Raw genomic sequence first — 17,138 nt, 5'->3', positions numbered from 1 at the left:
GTTCAGGTTTGGAAGAATCACATCAACAAAACGCTGTCAAAAACAATGCCCGCCGTTGAAAGGGTGACCAGTTAGAGTGTAAATAGTACACACTCAAACAGATTTGATAATGTCTGCTAAAAATTACACTTTGGTAAGTATATCAAAACTCCTCATCCCTCATTTCTACACACAAAAAAATATTACCGTAATGACAAAAGTAACTTATTTTTGATTTAAAAAGTTGCTAAAATTAGCTTGAGGGAAAGTTTTTTTCTTGTTTAAAATATGAAAACTTTTACTGGTAAAGTTTTTGAAAATCTTCCTCTTCTCGTGTAACCAAGGGCATTTCAGTGAGCAAAAGAGTTCCTCAATTTTGCCCAGAGTAACGAGATGTTCCTCCGAGTTACTCCGATTGCTTTTCACCAATCCCACCTATATAGATCAACCTTGTGTCAGAAAAGTGTGTGTGTCGTTGCTAGGGGTTTGTTTATTTTGAAGAAATAAAAAATGTCATCTGCAAGCTGAAGTACAAAAAGACACGATAAGGTAAGTTTCTTCGGCAATCCGGTGGACCGCTCTTAGAAAAGGCGGATTCCGTTGCCATCTGAAAGAGCTCTCTAATCTCGTTGTACCTTTTTTCCTCTGCAGTTCCCGGAGCTCGCCAGCATCGCAATTGCGGCCGTCGTCTCCTGTTGCGGAAAATATATTGGAACTGATGCCGGAAAAGCGTTTTCCAATCCAAAATGGTTTTGTGTATACTGGCCGTGTGGCCAAGTTCTCCGTCGCCAACTACAACTGACGCCTCGTTGCAATGGTCCACTGTGAGGTATGCCCCACCAGCAGTAACCTCAACCTCAACCTGGCCAAGTTCTGCGTCAAGCGTTCGTACGCTGCCAAGATCAAGGAACCAACCAGTTTAAGCTGCGCCTGGTCTGTCCCTGGAAGAGCAATAACTGTCGGAGGCGAGCGAGACAACAACATCCTGAACAGTTGGTGAAAAGTGTGAAAACCACACTGTCTGCACACTATAAAATTGTGAAATTGTAAAATAAATTTAAAAAAACATAAATAATGTTTTTTTAATTTGCCATATTCTGAAGATTTGGAAATCAGCAAAAAATTCCGTTTCGTATTTTTATGAGACATCGGTGAAGGTAGCCGTGTGCTTCATGAGGTAGTGGGGGCTGTCGTGATCGGGGACTTTCTTTTATAATAAAAACACAGATATTTTGCAATCAACAAACAACACGTCTTATTCCACAGAAATTAACCACAAAACTGATTTGACAATCTTCATTCTCTCTTTCGCCGGCCGCGCGCATCTCGTTGTTTTCTCGCTCGTTGTTCTCTCTCGCAGCTCGCTAGCGCGCTCTCGCACTCAATCCACGATTAGCTAACAAGGCAATATTCATGAAGGTGCGCACTTTTTGTTGCGCTTTTAACTCTTATTTATGAATTATATCAATCTTATAATAAATACTCATTTAATAATTTATTAATATTCAATCCTGCAACCCATAATCCCTACATTCTCCCTCTTTTCTACTCTCAAGATGACGAATATCAATCATAATTCCTAACAGAAAAATAGCATGAATGCTAAATCAATTAATGTTTTTTTTTTATTTCCTAAAAGATTTTCGTCGGGTTCCTCGACTATGTTTTCATGCTGATCTAAATACGAAAGCGCAGTCTTCGAAATGTTTCATCTATGTTGTCCAAGAGGCTGACATCCGATCGCAGAAGTTGTAGAAAATGGAATGCGCTGATGAGGTTGAAAATTTAAAACACCTGAAAATATGAGAAAAAGAAAAAAACGAGGAGAAAAACAAAAACCACAAATATTTCTCAAATAAATGCAGGTTTATCAATTTTTTATACAATACGAGATTAGTGATTGTTTACCTGATTTTCTTTAAGTTTTATGTAATTTAAAATTAAAAAGCAAATTTTACAAACATTGCTGAAACAACACAACACGATTTAAAAAAATAATAATTCAAATTTAAAAGCAATTTTTATTTTTTTTAAACATTTCGAATTAAATGGAATCACCTTATTTTTATTTATCATCATTTTGTGAATATGAAATATAAAACAATGTGTTCTAAATTCAAAAATCTAACGTGTTGCTGATTTAAATAACAAAAGAAGCATAATCCTGGCGTTTTTAAAGTTTTAAATTTATGTGTACCATAAAAAAACAAAGAATAAGCATTTCTAAAAATATATACAATGTGGTAATTTATTAAACTTATTTTTAAAAAAATCTGAAACAAAAACTATGACAGGCACAGATATTGTTTTTACTCAAATTTACACTTTGAATTTATGTGCGCCCGCCACGGAGTTCAAACCGATCTATGGATTATGAGCCCAAGCCCAGTGCCACGTCCGATTGATCCACTGGACGGGACTTGAAGGTAAACATAAACCGATTTTAGGTAATATTAAATGCAAACGTGACGAAAAGTATATGTTTGTGATTAATACCCAAAAACACCCAAGATGGATCTTCAAGCCTTCCTCATTTTCAATATTTTTATCTGTACTTTTCTGTAACTTATTCCCAACCAAGCTGTACAGCTAAAACAAACAATTTTTTTTTTTTTAAATAAAGACTAGCATGGAGATCGGAAGGAAAGGGGTCAAGAAACAGCTTCACGAACAGTAGAACAAAGGAGAGGGAGCGTTTTCTTAGGGCTTTTCTTCACCCTATCTGGCTTGCTTTCGCTTCTACTGCTGCCCATTTGAATTTTTTCTTGACCGGTTCCTTCCGATGTGCATACACCGCTTAACATTGTATCAAAAATTACCGCATTTTAACTAATTTTGAACTTGTTAATAAATCATGGCAAAAATTACTAAAATGCAAAATCAGTAATATTTTCGAAGAATTTGTTTTCATCAGTACCGGTACACTTTTATAAAATAAAAAACAGTCCATATTTAAGTTTAAGATGATTTCTTGAAAAGCAATATCAATAAATGAAGCAAATTGCAAAAATAATATAAATAATTCAATTAATGCTCAAAATGTGCTTTGCTGCACAAAATACTTTTTTTTCTATAAAAAAATAAAATCAAATGTTGTTTATTCTTGCCACAAAAGCTTTCTTAAAAAAATTTACATATTTAACGATTTTGTTCTGTAAATGCATGGTAGTATCAATATTTTTCAACTTTTATATTAAAAATTTTGTACTTTCTATTAATATTCACTTACGCGATCTTTTAACCAGACAAAGAATAGTTTTTACCGAATAGTTTTTTTTTCTCTGTTGTGTCTACTTAATAATATTTTTGTTTATCTTGAAACAAAACATAGTTCAGAAAATATTATTCTAATGAATAAAACAAAATCATGTGGTAAATTGTTGCAATAAAAATAAAATATATAAACTGAAATAAATGCCGTTCCGCTATATTCGATTTCTATTATATGTCAAATTAATTTTCTCTTCAAATTGTATTTATTGTATCTAAAGGTATGGATTCAAGCACTGTTGATATAACCGTAAATTAGATTATTCAATGTTACATTTAATCATGATCAAAACAATGTTTAAGGTCATTTTATTTATATATACCTTCAAAATGTACTGTGTTTATCAGATAACAACAAAAAACATATTTTATTCAATAATTCTTGTAATGCATAGATGTATAGATTGCAATCTGACTACTATCTCAAAGGGTTCCAGCTCAGGCGAAACATTTTTCAAACTACCACCGCAGAGGTCTGTCAGGCTCCAACACGGAGGAGACAATATCCTAACCATAAATTACTTCAAAACGTATCTTGCTTATCTAAAAACAGCTGAAAGATTTTTTTAATGTTTTATTTTTAAATATTTTGTTTTATTTTTCTCGTAATGTAAAATGAGTTCCAAGCAACTTTGATATATTACTTTAGTAGATTGTTCACAGAAACTTATTTTTTTTTAATCACGATCTTTACGATCCCTGTCAATAATTTCTTTTCTTATTTTAAATTTTAACTTTTTCTTTGCTGATAAACTGCTGTTATGTAATTTGAAAAAGTTTGGTTTCATAATTAAGTACAATCGATTAAAGAACCCCAAAGTTTCTTTAATTTATTTCAAAATAATGTTTCTCTTAATTGATTTTTGATGTATTTACCATACTAAAATTTTGAAAGTTTTTTTTTTAACTCAATAAAATGATACAGTGTTAAAATATAATTTTTATCGAAATTAATGAATGATTTTGAACCATTTTTATACAAATAACAGATATTACATTGAAAAATAAATTTAAGTATTTCCTAGTTTTTTTTTAAATAATGTTTTTTTTTGTTGCTCAAATTGTCACTCATACTTCTCAATTCAAAATTAATATTCAAATATTTGTATTATTTTCTCTTGTGACGCAACGCTCTCACACTTTAAATTATATTTCAAGCATTTCTGATGATTAATCATTCCTTTATTTATTATTTAAAAATGCATCAAATTAATTATTAAGTGTATTATTTTACATTTTTTAACTAATAATGTAATGTTCATGTTAACGATTACATAAATTTTTACTTCCCTGTGAAATAATGTTGGGTTTCAAGCAACTTTTGTATCACAGCTGAGTAAATCGATTAAAGTAACAATTAACCATAACAACTATCAATATGGAATACTTAATCATTAGCGTCTTTCAATTTAGACAGCGATTCTCAACCTTCTTCTAGGCTGGTACCCCCTACCGTGTAAATCAAGTAGGCCCGGTACCCCCGTTGAGAATCGCTGATTTAGAGGTTTATCTTTCAAGAGAAGAAAACTCCAGTTTTAGTAATAGTGACAACCGTTTTAGTCCTATTCGATGAATTTAAAATCATTTTTTTAGGTAGTTCACAGACATAACGCCAAAATACATATTGCTTTATCTGTGGATACCAAAAAGTGCTCACTTTCATATTTAAATTTATTTATTAATTTTCTTAGGTCAATTTCTTTTGTGATGTTAAAGACGGTCCTTAATGGAACGAAAAAAAAATTCTGAACAATATATTTGTAAAATCCATAAGGCTCCTTCTGCGAAGTTATTTAAAAAAACGTTACATAATCCACCTTTAGGAGGTTGGTGCCTTCCTCTCATTTATAGAGTGATTCCAACCCGCCTAAAGTGTCCACATGGTTTATTGATCTCCCCTAACGTGATCGCAGCACCAGAGCTCCTAATAAATTAACAGACTACCTACAGACTTTTTGTCAAGATTATACAGACACGGCCTTTGAGGAAAAAGGCATCCCTCTACACGGCTTTTTCGTGGCGATCAGACCCGACCAGTTGAGGTTATGTGAATTCAGACCATTTTTTAAACTGCTTGTAATTTAAAATAGGTAAGTCAGATCTTGAAAATTCTTACTTTACCTAAAAGGTCTTCTCATATGCTTTCTAAAAATATATAACATGTGAGAGTTTCATGAAAAAACCACCCTTTTTACCATAATTTTAATTTAATATGATACGGTTTTTTAACATGACTTTTTAAATGCATGATAAAACTGCATGAATTTAAATAGCAACTTAGGGGACGTTAAGACGGATCGATTAAAACCGTTCCGGCCAAAATCGGTTGAACCTGTGACGAGATATTCCAGTGACATTGATTTGGTACACATGTCTACATACAGCCAAACACACAGACATTTGCTCAGTTCGTGATTCTGAGTCGATATGTACAAATGAAGGTAGGTCTAGGAGGTCTAATTAAAAAGTGCATTTTCCGAGTGATTTTATAGCCTTTCCTCAGTAAGGTGAGGAAGGCAAAAAACATCACAAAGGTCTGTCGGGTTCCTTTATCGAGGAGATTGTTATCTGACTGCTTTCGCAAAGAACTCCAGCACAGATTGTTCATTTTTTTTATCTGACTACCATCGCAGAGGTCTGTCAGGCTCCAACACAGAGGAGACTTTTTTCTGACTACCATCGCAGAGGTCTGTCAGGCTCCAACACAGAGGAGACTTTTTTTGGACTACCATCACAGAGGTCTGTCAGGCTCCAACACAGAGGAGACTTTTTTTTCTGACTACCATCGCAGAGGTCTGTCAGGCTCCAACACAGAGGAGACTTTTTTTTCTGACTACCATCGCAGAGGTCTGTCAGGCTCCAACACAGAGGAGACTTTTTCTGACTACCATCGCAGAGGTCTGTCAGGCTCCAACACAGAGGAGACTTTTTCTGACTACCATCGCAGAGGTCTGTCAGGCTCCAACACAGAGGAGACTTTTTTCTGACTACCATCGCAGAGGTCTGTCAGGCTCCAACACAGAGGAGACTTTTTTCTGACTACCATCGCAGAGGTCTGTCAGGCTCCAACACAGAGGAGACTTTTTCTGACTACCATCGCAGAGGTCTGTCAGGCTCCAACACAGAGGAGACTTTTTCTGACTACCATCGCAGAGGTCTGTCAGGCTCCAACACAGAGGAGACTTTTTCTGACTACCATCGCAGAGGTCTGTCAGGCTCCAACAAAGAAGAGACTTCAAAATTAACTATGACTAATCAATTATAACGGCAAAAAACGTTGCTCAAATCAAATTTCAAAGCAAAACATTGTTTGTCAATTTCTACATAAATCTATAAAATTTTCATTTGAATTCTAAAACGCTAGTTTTCCATTTCCACAGCATCAAGCAACAATCTAATATTGCATCAAATTCACAGTAAAAATTTATCGTCAATAATAACAACAATCAAATCTTCATTCAAATGAGAACTAAACATTTTTCATTAACCATAAAATTAATAATCAAATTTTGCATCAACTTCAAAACAAATCATTGGTCATCAATTACCATATAAACAATCGAATATTGCGTCAAATTTAAAACTCAAAATTGCTAACCATAAAATAACAATCAAATATTGCATGAAATTTAAAACCGAGTAAAAATACCGTTCTATAATAACAATACTCAAATTCAGAAAACAAATCTTGGCCTTTGATTGCAACAACAAAAAGCAAATCTATCATCATATTCAATATAATATTTGGTTTTCGATTACCACAATATCAATCAAACCTCGTATCTTACTCGAAACAAAATATTGGTTTTCATTTATCGCAAAAATAAGCAAATTTGTCATCTTATCATAACAAAACATTGGTCTTTAATTCCCTCATCAACAATCAAATCTTTCAATCAAAATTAAACCTGTAAATTTTGTTATTTGTGATTTTATTGGACTTTGCATCAAGTCATTGCCACAACAAGCATATCTTTCATTAAATTTAAAACAAAACTAACAAGAAGCAAATATTTATCTTATTCAAAAATAAACATTGGTCTTCAATTACCAAAGTAACCAGCATCCAATCCAAAATAAAAAATAAAAATAATGATCATGATCATCAATAATAACAACAATCCATAACAATCAAATTTTGCATCAAATTCAAAACATTGGTCGTCAATTATAATAACAACAATAAAATTCAAACAACAAATTTGATTTCAATTACCAAAACAATAACTAAATTAAAAACAATTTATCTACCTTCAATCGCAAGCTAATCCTCCATTTAATTCATAAAGAATTATTGATTTTCAATTTCCACAATCTTGTCAAATCTTTTGTCAAATTATAAACAAAATATTGATTTTCATCAATCACAAAAATAAGAAGAAAAAAAATTGAAGTCTAATTCGCAACAAAACATTGGAGTTCAATTTCCACAACAACGATTAAACATTGCATCAAATTAAAAACAAAACATTGGTCGTCAATCAAAACAACAACAATCCAATCTAAAGCAAAAATGTGATTGTACAAAAACAATCAAATCTTGAGCAAATTATTTGCCTTCAAATTCCTGCATAAACTTAGAATAAAACATTGGTTTTCAATTATCACAACGAAAAGCCAAACTTACTACTTCAAAACAAAACATTCGTTCCCAATATCACAACAACAAGCAAATCATTCATTAAATTCAAGACCGTCAATTATCGCAGATAGTTTTATGCCTTTTATCAATTTCAAATAACAAGTTCAAGCAAAAATCTACCTGTTTCAAAACACAGGCACAACAACAAAGCGAAATTTGGACCTGCTTCCTGGCAGGTAAACAAAACTGTTGGATTTCACAACACAACAATTCAAGCAAAACAAATGATCTTTCATGAATCAAAAAGGTTCGACTTACCGGACTGTGCCATTGTCGTGATCGGGGACTTTCTTTTATAATAAAAACACAGATATTTTGCAATCAACAAACAACACGTCTTATTCCACAGAAATTAACCACAAAACTGATTTGACAATCTTCATTCTCTCTTTCGCCGGCCGCGCGCATCTCGTTGTTTTCTCGCTCGTTGTTCTCTCTCGCAGCTCGCTAGCGCGCTCTCGCACTCAATCCACGATTAGCTAACAAGGCAATATTCATGAAGGTGCGCACTTTTTGTTGCGCTTTTAACTCTTATTTATGAATTATATCAATCTTATAATAAATACTCATTTAATAATTTATTAATATTCAATCCTGCAACCCATAATCCCTACAGGGGCCACACTGATTGTTGATCCGACTAAATTAGTCCTTTTCGGAGAAATCTACGAAGTCACTCTAAAGATTGTTCCCGTTACACTGGAAATTTGGACATTGAAGATTCTGCAGCAGTTTAGGACTAGTTTATAAATCCTTCCTGAGGTTAACTTGCTGTCGACCTCTAGCGCGGCAGGAGTCTCCCGGTTTTTCCTCCTGCTGGTGCGCTGGCGGGCGCTTCGGCTGAAAAGGTTCCTGTTTTTCGGAAAAGATGAAACTGCGTCCAAAACATACAGGTCTGCTGCGGGAGAATTTTGAAAAAAAATGTTTACTTTTTAAGTTGACATTTGCCTGACATTGACAATTTGTTAAACCAAGGTATCAACCTATGGGTGGGAATTGAAGTTTCTCGGGAGTAAGCTGAGAAACTCAGAGTTACTCCCAGAGTTTCTCACTGAATTGCCCTTGCGTGTAACCGTGTACGACTAAGTTCCAAATGTGCTGGTGATTCTAGGCAGCAGCCAGGAATCGGACGCGGAAACCTTCGTAAGCCAAACAGCAGCAGCGGAACGCCTTCGAAGAAGGGTGATGCGGGTTCGGGACGAGGTGAAGTGCTCAAAAAGGACAAGGCGAGCTTCCTGCAGGAACTGCAGCTGTTCCACGACCGGAATGGGTAAGAAGAAAGCTTGGGTGTTTAGTGGGGCTTGTGATTGATTTTGTTTGTTTTTTTTTTTAAGGATGGGAGGTAGGAATGTGGATTCGCACCGGTTGTATTCGGTGGTGGTGGCCCGGGATTGGTGATTGAAGGTCAATTCCCGCGAGGACTGTAACGATATCATCGAGGAGATGGCGCTGCCGAAGAGTTGCGTGCACAACGAGATTACGTTGAAGAAGATAAACATCCGGTTTTTGGACAAGTAAGAGACAGGTGATTTTTACGGTGAGGAGAAGGAGCCGACGAAGAGGAGGACGACGAGAAGCGGGATAATCGGAGGTAACCAGAGCGGATGTTGCACTCGGTGCTGGCGGTTTACAACACCTGTGAGTAATGAGAATGTGTACAGTGGGTTGCCAACTTCACTTACTTCCATCTCTTTTAGCAAATAACCGCCCACAAATGCTCATCTCGCGACGGCGCAGCTCAAGCCGAATGAACCCTGGACAGCGTGCAGAAAAAATCTGTGTCATTCTCGAAGGAGGATGAAGTGCTCGAAATTGAATTCCGTTCCGAGGGCCTCATCAACCTTTTGTTCCGGATGCGCTTCCAGAAGCGGGAACTCCCCGTTCAGGCACTTCATTTTCCAGCCAGGAAACGTCGATCACCCTTGCCGAATCTACAGCCAACTTCTCCAAACCTGTCCTGATGAAGGCCGGCAACGTGACCATCCTGTTCTCTACTTTGCTGTCGCGCGTCGAAACGGCCGTCTGGAACCGCCCAGCTTGGGGTCTTCGGAAGTGACCAGTGGCGTACCCTAAGAATCGGTACAGCTTGGACTCGGATTATGGCCAGAAGCGTTAAATACAATAACAAAATGTCTTATTTAACATACTGTTTTAAACTTTTAAAAATAAATATAAAATCAAGCCTAAAATCAAGCACATTTTTCTGAAACTAACACTGTAGTATTAAATGTTGTTTATTCTTGTTGATACACTCAAACCCCGATGGTTTGACACCTACTGTTGTCAAACGAACGGGGTCACTTTTTAGTTTGACACCCCTTTTACACGGAATTCACACACACTACCAAACGTTTGTTTTGATAGTGTGTGTGAGCGCCTTGTAAAAAGTGACAGTTCGTCACTTTTTAGTTTGACTTTGACCAACCAACGGGGTACAAACTAAAAAAGTGTCAAACGAAAAAGTGACCAACCACCGGGGGTTGAGTGTATCTGGATGGAACACTTTTTTATTTGAGTTTGAAAACTATGCAATTTTTTCCGCTAAAATGCCAACAACTCCCTTTAGATTTAACCAATTGGGATGCTTCTCCCTGCATTTTGTTGCATTTTTTAAGCCCTTTCAGATGCATTTTGAATTTTGAAAATAAATTGAATTTTGCCTAAGTTATAGCCTTTTAAAGATTTTTGACGTTTTTGAGCCTTCAAACTTTGTGTCCCGATTTGCCCCACCTCCCGTTGATCTAGAGTGCTCATATTTTGGCCAGATGCTAGTTTAATATGTACAAACAACCCCTGAAAATTTCAGGCAGATTGGTGAGGTCGATGTGAGATGGGTATGCTTTGCTCGTGGACTCGCTCTTAAGTATGCTTCAGCTTCAGGTTGGCCAAATTTACATAGGGCTTCAGTCCTATTTCGTGCCACCCTTTTCAAATATTGCTCCAGAGATGGACGTTTCGTTGCGCAGCAGCTTCGCGGACTTCATTTTGGAGCGCGACAGCAATGAAGAGAACAGGGCGTTCACGTTGCCAGCCTTCACCGGGAAAGGCAAGGAGGTTCAATGTCGTTGGCTGTTGATTCAGGAAGGGTGGTTAATGTTTCCTGAAAAAAACGACTGCACTATAATCACGTTTAGCGTTTTGGAAGGAAGTTTGCGGGCGGGTTGTTGTTGATTAACACTTCTTTCCGAGTGCTTGAATACGCTTCAAAGCGACTTTCGAGGTCATATTTTTCGGCGGCTCCTGTCCGTAACCGGCGTCGTCTACGTCATCCTTTCGCTGTTTGTTTGAAGACGGCACTTCGCTGCCGCAGACTGTCAAAACCAGCGTTGTCTTCTAGTCCAATCCCTCATTGATGGTGCGCGCCTGGGTGAGCGCTTTCCAAAGCAAACAAAAAGGTTTGTTCTCATGTTTGAAATTTGAAACAATTTTATTAATCTACATTGTTGCAGCCTCGGTTGCAGCTGCTGAAAAGGGTAAAACTGAGCTGACAAACAAAGGGTAAAAATTCCGCACCCCAAACCGGCAACCATGCCGTTGACAGCCCCAGAGTGGCGGGCATAACACAACTGTCAGCGGGCGTCGTTCGGCATCTCCTCCACATCGTCACAAATTTTGACACGTTTCGGCTACGTCTGCGGCTCATTCGGTTGCGTTCCGTCTTTCTTGGCCCACAAGCCCAATCCAAACTTTCGCTTCACCAGTGCCACATCCTCCAGGGCGAGCCCGTCAGAGAAAAAGAAAGGTTTTTTTTTGTTTTTGAGTGAAAATGGCCGAACCGCAAACTACCAGCTCCGGATTCACGAAGGAGGAGGAACTGCTGCTGCAGGATTTCAGCCGGAACGTGAGCACCAAGTCGAACGCGCTGTTCTACGGCAATGCCTTCATCATCTCGGCCGTTCCGATCTGTGAGTATCGTTGGGGACAGTGGTTTTGGTTGAGTTGAAGGGGGAGTGTTACTGATTGGAAATGGATTTCCAGGGCTGTTCTGGAGGGTGCACCAGATGGAGCTGCTGCCGTCGCTGGTGTTCTTTGCCATCGTGACCGGTCTGTGCACGTACCTGATGGCGATGGCCTACAAGAACACCAAGTTCTCGCTCAAGCACAAGATTGCCAACAAGCGCGAGGACGCCGTGACCCGCGAGATGACCGCCCTGCTGGCCGACGACAAGAAGATCAGCCGCAAGGAGAAGGACGAGCGCATCCTGTGGAAGAAGAACGACGTGGCCGAGTACGAGGCGACCACCTTCTCGATCTTCTACAACAACGCCCTGTTCCTGGCGGTGGTCATCTTTGCCAGCTTCTACCTGCTGCGCTCGTTCCAGCCCACCTTCAACTACATCTTCTCGGTGGCCGGTGCCGGCGGACTGATGGCCCTGCTTTCCACCGGAAAGTCGGCGTAAAGCCGTCCACAGGACGCACGCATTTAAGCTAAGCGAAGGCAGGATTTTCTTCTTCTTTTTTACTCCGTTACTCATTCATATTATAATTTAAAAAAACATTTTCGTCACACAAACGACATCAAACCAGGTTTTTTTTCGTTTCTTTTCTTATGCGTTGAGTACTGATTGATAGTGGGAAGATTTTTACTTCCTAAAAACCTAGATTATGTAAGACAAGCGAAATAAAACGACGCAGAAAAGATTGCAAACCTTTCGTTACTGTAATAGAACAAATCGGAAAAGAACAGTTTTGTGTGTACTGCAATAAATGGCGTTAACGCGTGAAAAGGAAATGAATGCGTTTGTGCTAAGATCGTTTTGAGAAAAGAAAGTCCTCGATTATGATTTAAGGAAGAAATATTTATTTGAACACAAAACGCAACACATCACACACTCGAAAAGGCAATCAATATTCTAAACAAAACTGAAATAAACTCGGTGCACCGACTCCGGCTTCAGCGGCTCTTTGCAGATGGGGCAACATTTCCGCAGCTGGATCTCCATTTCGATGCACGTGGTGCAGTACACGTGTCCGCACATTGTGGCCGAGATCGGCAGCTTGGCAATCGACTCCAAACAGATCGGACAAATGATCTCTGGCGGCCGGTTAGAGGCATTCATCTTTTCACTGGTGACAGCATCCTGCAACTCGTTCGCCGGTGGAACTTCCTCAACGATGGTATCCTCCAGGGTAATCGATTCCACGATGGGGGCGTTGGCCGCAATCAGCCGGAGAACACTTCGACGTCTCCGTGGTAGCGGTGGCGTGTTGTGGATGAGCGTGGGCGAGCACAGATCCACCGTCGGAATGGTCGGAAGCGGAATGCACCATTCGTCCAATGGTTCCAATGGTTCGTCGGTGTCGCTCATGTTGAGGCTGATCTCCGAAAATGTCGTTGACCAATCGTCGCTTATTCTGGGCCCGCGAAGCCAGGTCAGCGGATCCCCTGAAATGTTGAAGGCGTTTTCCGACGAGCGATACATTTTTCCAAAGCGTTGATACTGAACTGGAATGATGAAAAATGATATTGTGGTTCTTAAAAAAACCTTTTTTTTGTTTTACTGAAATTCACTATTTAAATGACTAACTAAATGACTGTAAGAAAACTATCCAACAATCATTTCAAGCTTGTACTCATGTCCTTACCATTAATTTATTTATTTTCTAAATTTGTTTGTTCCATAACCACTCGCTTTTAGCAAAAAATGTTGTGGCCTGTGAACGTGCATCACTTCTTCAAGTCTTAACTTGCTGCTTGATTGTCTCCTTTTGTTCTAGATTTTTTTTTTCTAGAACTTTTAGAGACATTGGTAGTATTTGCTATAATAATTAGAGTCAGTCAGGGATGCGAAATGATCAAAATGATCAAACTGCTACCCGTCGTTTTAGTAAAGTTCAGTTATATTTTTCGGTAAGATGTTATTTGTTACGAAATGTAGAGTTTGTGAAGTCGTACAAGAATATCTAGGCTTGCTCACGACTCATTGATTACTGAGTTCTTCAGAGAGCGAAGAAGATGAGAAGCTCAATGATTCAATTAGAGAACTTCATTTGCATTTTTTTTTTATTTTTGTCAGTTTCATATTTTATATTTTATTAAAAGCTTCCAAAGTTTTAATGAATATTTTCTAAAAATTATTTTCCTATTTGTAGGTACACATTTTCAAATCATTTAAACAAATTTTATTTAAATTTGTAATATTTTGAAAAATTTCTTTCATTACTTACGATTACCATTGCATTTCTTTTGATTTTTAACACTTTTTCATTTTATTTTCTTTGTTACGTAAGATTTTACATGTTACAGTTTTTCGTTGTAATGGTTCCGACGGAAGGGTTGAGTAGCAAATTATAATAAATAGATAAATCAATAAACCAAAAGCAATTCAATGTACATTTTGTTCGCAATCGAATCATCAACAAAAGATTTTTTCGTATTTTTTATTTTCTTTCTGCAAACTTTAAATTCAAGATTTGCTATCCCAAATTTGAATGGCTTTTAAGTTACTAAATATATTTACTCAATACTTCACCAAAATTTTGTCTTCTTCTTCTATCTTGGATTCAAAAAATATAAATAACTTTAAAGTATTTCAGTAATCGCAATAAAAAAATAAAATAAATAAGGAGATGGATTTCTTTTTATTAAATAGGCAGAAATCTGTCTTTTAAATCTAAAAAAAACCCAAATTTGTATTTCTTGTTTTATTGTTTTAGTAACAGAACGAGTTATTTTTCGAAAAAAATCTATTTTGTGTTAAACTCACAGCTAATCTGGGTGTTCCAAAAAACAAACCCTGTCCTCTTGACAATACACTCAAACCCCGATGGTTTGACACCAACTGTTGTCAAACGAACGGGGTCACTTTTTAGTTTGACACCCCTTTTACACGAAGTTCACACACACTACCAAAACGATTGTTGTGATAGTGTGCGTGAGCGCTGTATAAAAAGTGACAGTTCGTCGCTTTTTAGTTTGACTTTGATCAACCAACGGGGTACAAACTAAAAAAGTGTCAAACGAAAAAGTGACCAACCACCGGGGGTTGAGTGTCATGGAATTTAAACCTTTTTTTCTATTTTCATCTGCTTGTAGTTCTTGAGTTGTTTTCAAAGGTCTAGACTGCCGTTCGACGCATAATTGTCCCATCTCATTTTTGGACGATTCTGACTTTCTACCATTTTTATGTTTAGTTTTACGTATACTTTCAGAAAAGCACATAAAATCTAGTACTTTGTTCAGAAAATCATTGAAAACAACATCAAATCTGTTGGTCCCATCTTTGAACTTCTACGCATAATTGTTAGAGACCTATTTAGGATCTCTAATAATTGTCCCCAGGAAAATGATGAAACGTGAGGAATCACAAATCCACATAACTCATTTCAAGATTGTTTAGGTGAACACCAAAAACGCGATCAAAAATTAAATTGGACGAATAAGATTCTTAACTGCTTAATTTAAATGTTTGTGTACAGAACGCCAAAATATTCAATAATTTTCCGTCGTTAAAAGAAATTTGCAGCCCAAAATTAAATGAAATACATTTTTTTTGTTTAAAATTGTCTTTGCCAGAAGTGTGAGCACCTCTGTCCAAAACCAAGATTGTTTATTTTTTGCTCTTTGGTCTGACAGCTCTATCATCACGCAGCAAAATAAGGCATATTTGAATCAACAAAACGTTTTTTTTATTAAATCAAATTTTGAAAATCATATTTTTTGTTGAATCAACGCTAAACGTCAAAGCAGCTTTTTCAAAACAACAAAAGACTTTTGTGGAATCGAGAAAATCAAGGTTAGTTTCAACGCAAAATCGACGTTGATTATATTCAACAAAAATTTTGTTGATTCAAACCTCGTACAGGCTGATTCTACAAAACTTTTTTCTGCGTGATGGATTTTGGTCAGGACGTGGCGAGGAATAGGACACAGCTCCCTCTTGATTGTCCCCCAAGTATTTTCTATCACGAAATCATGAATTTTACGAAGCATTTATCTTGTTTACCTGTTTACCTTCAAGAGGATTACAAATAAGGGTGATAAAATGTTAACCAGGGTGTTACGGGACATATAGGGTGGATAGGGACCCACGGGACAATTATGCGAAGAAACACAGAAAACGGTTGAAAAATTTCAATCGCGTTTTTCTCAGTTGCCCTTTTTTGAACATGGGACAATTATGCGTAGAATGGCAGTAGGGTGGGCAAAAAAAGAGCGAGCCGCTCAAAGAGCTGGTTCACTAAAAAGAGCGAACGAACTATGGCTAAAAAAGAATCGTTCCAAGATGGAATGATTTTTAAACTTGTGAACGATGTACTGTTTCAAGTGCCTTAGGATAAAAAATGCCGGGTTCGGTGGTGTAGTGGTTAGCGTGGTAGCCGCTCACCCCTGTAAGGCCTGAGTTCAATCCCACACACAAAGAAAAAATACTGTAAATTTAAAAAGATCGTTCGTTGGATTAAAAGTTCGCGTTGGTGAATATTCGTAGAAAGTTCAAACTTTTTAATTTAAAAGTTGGAAAGTTTTTGATACTACAATGCATTTCTGGAACAAAATCGTTGTATCGGTAAAAGTATTTTACTTTTATTATAAGAAGAAACTTTTTATGGCAACAATAAATAAAATTTAATATTACAGTGATGATTTTCGAAAAATGTGATGGATTTTATTTCTATTTTAATCTTAATATTAAAACTGCTGCTGCTGCTGACCAACTTCCGCGTCTAAGCTGTACCAAATCTTACGGTACGCCACCGGTCACGTCCGAAGACCCCGGGTTGTGCAGGTTACGGAAGGCCGTTCCTTTGGGCAGCAACATCGCGGCTTTCATTTTGGAGCGCGACAGCGATATAGAGAACAGGGTGGTCTCATTGCCGGCCATCGGTTTGGAGGAGTTGGCCATTGGTTGTTGATTCGGGAAGGGAAGTCGACGTTTTGCGGCTGGAAAGTTAAGCGCCTGAACCGATAGTTCCCGATCACTTCGTCCTCCTTCGAGAATGACACACATGTTGCAGGTCATCCGGCCGAAGCTGTGCCGTCGCGAGTTGAGGGTTTGCGGGCGGGAATTGCTGAAAGAGTTCGAAAGTAAATTAAATTGGCACTGAAATCTAGCACTGAACACATTCTCAATACTCACCGGTGACTTCTTCGGTATTCCAGGTAGATGTTCTTGATCAGGTTCGTCAGATATCGCTCCAACCTCTGAAAGTAATCCGAGTACGACAGCTTCAGCAACTGCGGCTTTCGTACAGACGATCCTTTCAGAACTGGTGCAAACTGTTCTTCCGGATGTTTATGTAATACTCG

General features: G+C 37.6%; 2 protein-coding genes and 1 long non-coding RNA gene across 3 annotated transcripts; 2 read left to right on the top strand and 1 right to left on the bottom strand.

The window, feature by feature from the left end:
* Nucleotides 1-6: 6 nt before the first annotated feature.
* LOC119766731 lies at nt 7-10,067 on the top strand. Its single transcript, XR_005277084.1, has 4 exons — nt 7-133; nt 9,003-9,161; nt 9,226-9,529; nt 9,589-10,067. It is a non-coding gene; the product is annotated as an uncharacterized LOC119766731 (long non-coding RNA).
* A 1,411-nt stretch (nt 10,068-11,478) lies between these two features.
* Nucleotides 11,479-12,623, top strand: LOC6044593 (translocon-associated protein subunit gamma). Its single transcript, XM_001862049.2, has 2 exons — nt 11,479-11,796; nt 11,870-12,623. The coding sequence occupies exons 1-2, from the start codon at nt 11,658-11,660 to the stop codon at nt 12,289-12,291; spliced, it is 561 nt and encodes a 186-aa protein (XP_001862084.1). The 5' UTR covers nt 11,479-11,657; the 3' UTR covers nt 12,292-12,623.
* A 46-nt stretch (nt 12,624-12,669) lies between these two features.
* Nucleotides 12,670-13,599, bottom strand: LOC6044592 (E3 ubiquitin-protein ligase RNF4). The gene is made up of 2 exons (XM_001862048.2): nt 13,478-13,599; nt 12,670-13,337 (listed from the first exon to the last, which is right to left on the bottom strand). Exon 2 carries the CDS (start codon nt 13,312-13,314, stop codon nt 12,745-12,747), a length of 570 nt encoding a protein of 189 aa, XP_001862083.2. The 5' UTR covers nt 13,315-13,337; nt 13,478-13,599; the 3' UTR covers nt 12,670-12,744.
* Between the last annotated feature and the right edge of the window lie 3,539 nt (nt 13,600-17,138).

The sequence above is a fragment of the Culex quinquefasciatus genome, chromosome 2 (genome assembly GCF_015732765.1).
Source record: "Culex quinquefasciatus strain JHB chromosome 2, VPISU_Cqui_1.0_pri_paternal, whole genome shotgun sequence".
In the NCBI taxonomy this organism is placed as follows: domain Eukaryota; kingdom Metazoa; phylum Arthropoda; class Insecta; order Diptera; family Culicidae; genus Culex; species Culex quinquefasciatus.
Note: the sequence above shows the minus strand (reverse complement) of the source record. Positions and strands in the feature narration are given on the sequence as shown.

Bases quoted from the DNA above. Each gene is read 5' to 3' on its own strand.
- LOC6044593 (XM_001862049.2), top strand. From the start codon at position 11,658: ATGGCCGAACCGCAAACTACCAGCTCCGGATTCACGAAGGAGGAGGAA. The intron at 11,797-11,869 runs GTGAGTATCGTT...ATGGATTTCCAG, and splicing joins CATCTCGGCCGTTCCGATCT to GGCTGTTCTGGAGGGTGCAC.
- LOC6044592 (XM_001862048.2), bottom strand. From the start codon at position 13,314: ATGTATCGCTCGTCGGAAAACGCCTTCAACATTTCAGGGGATCCGCTG.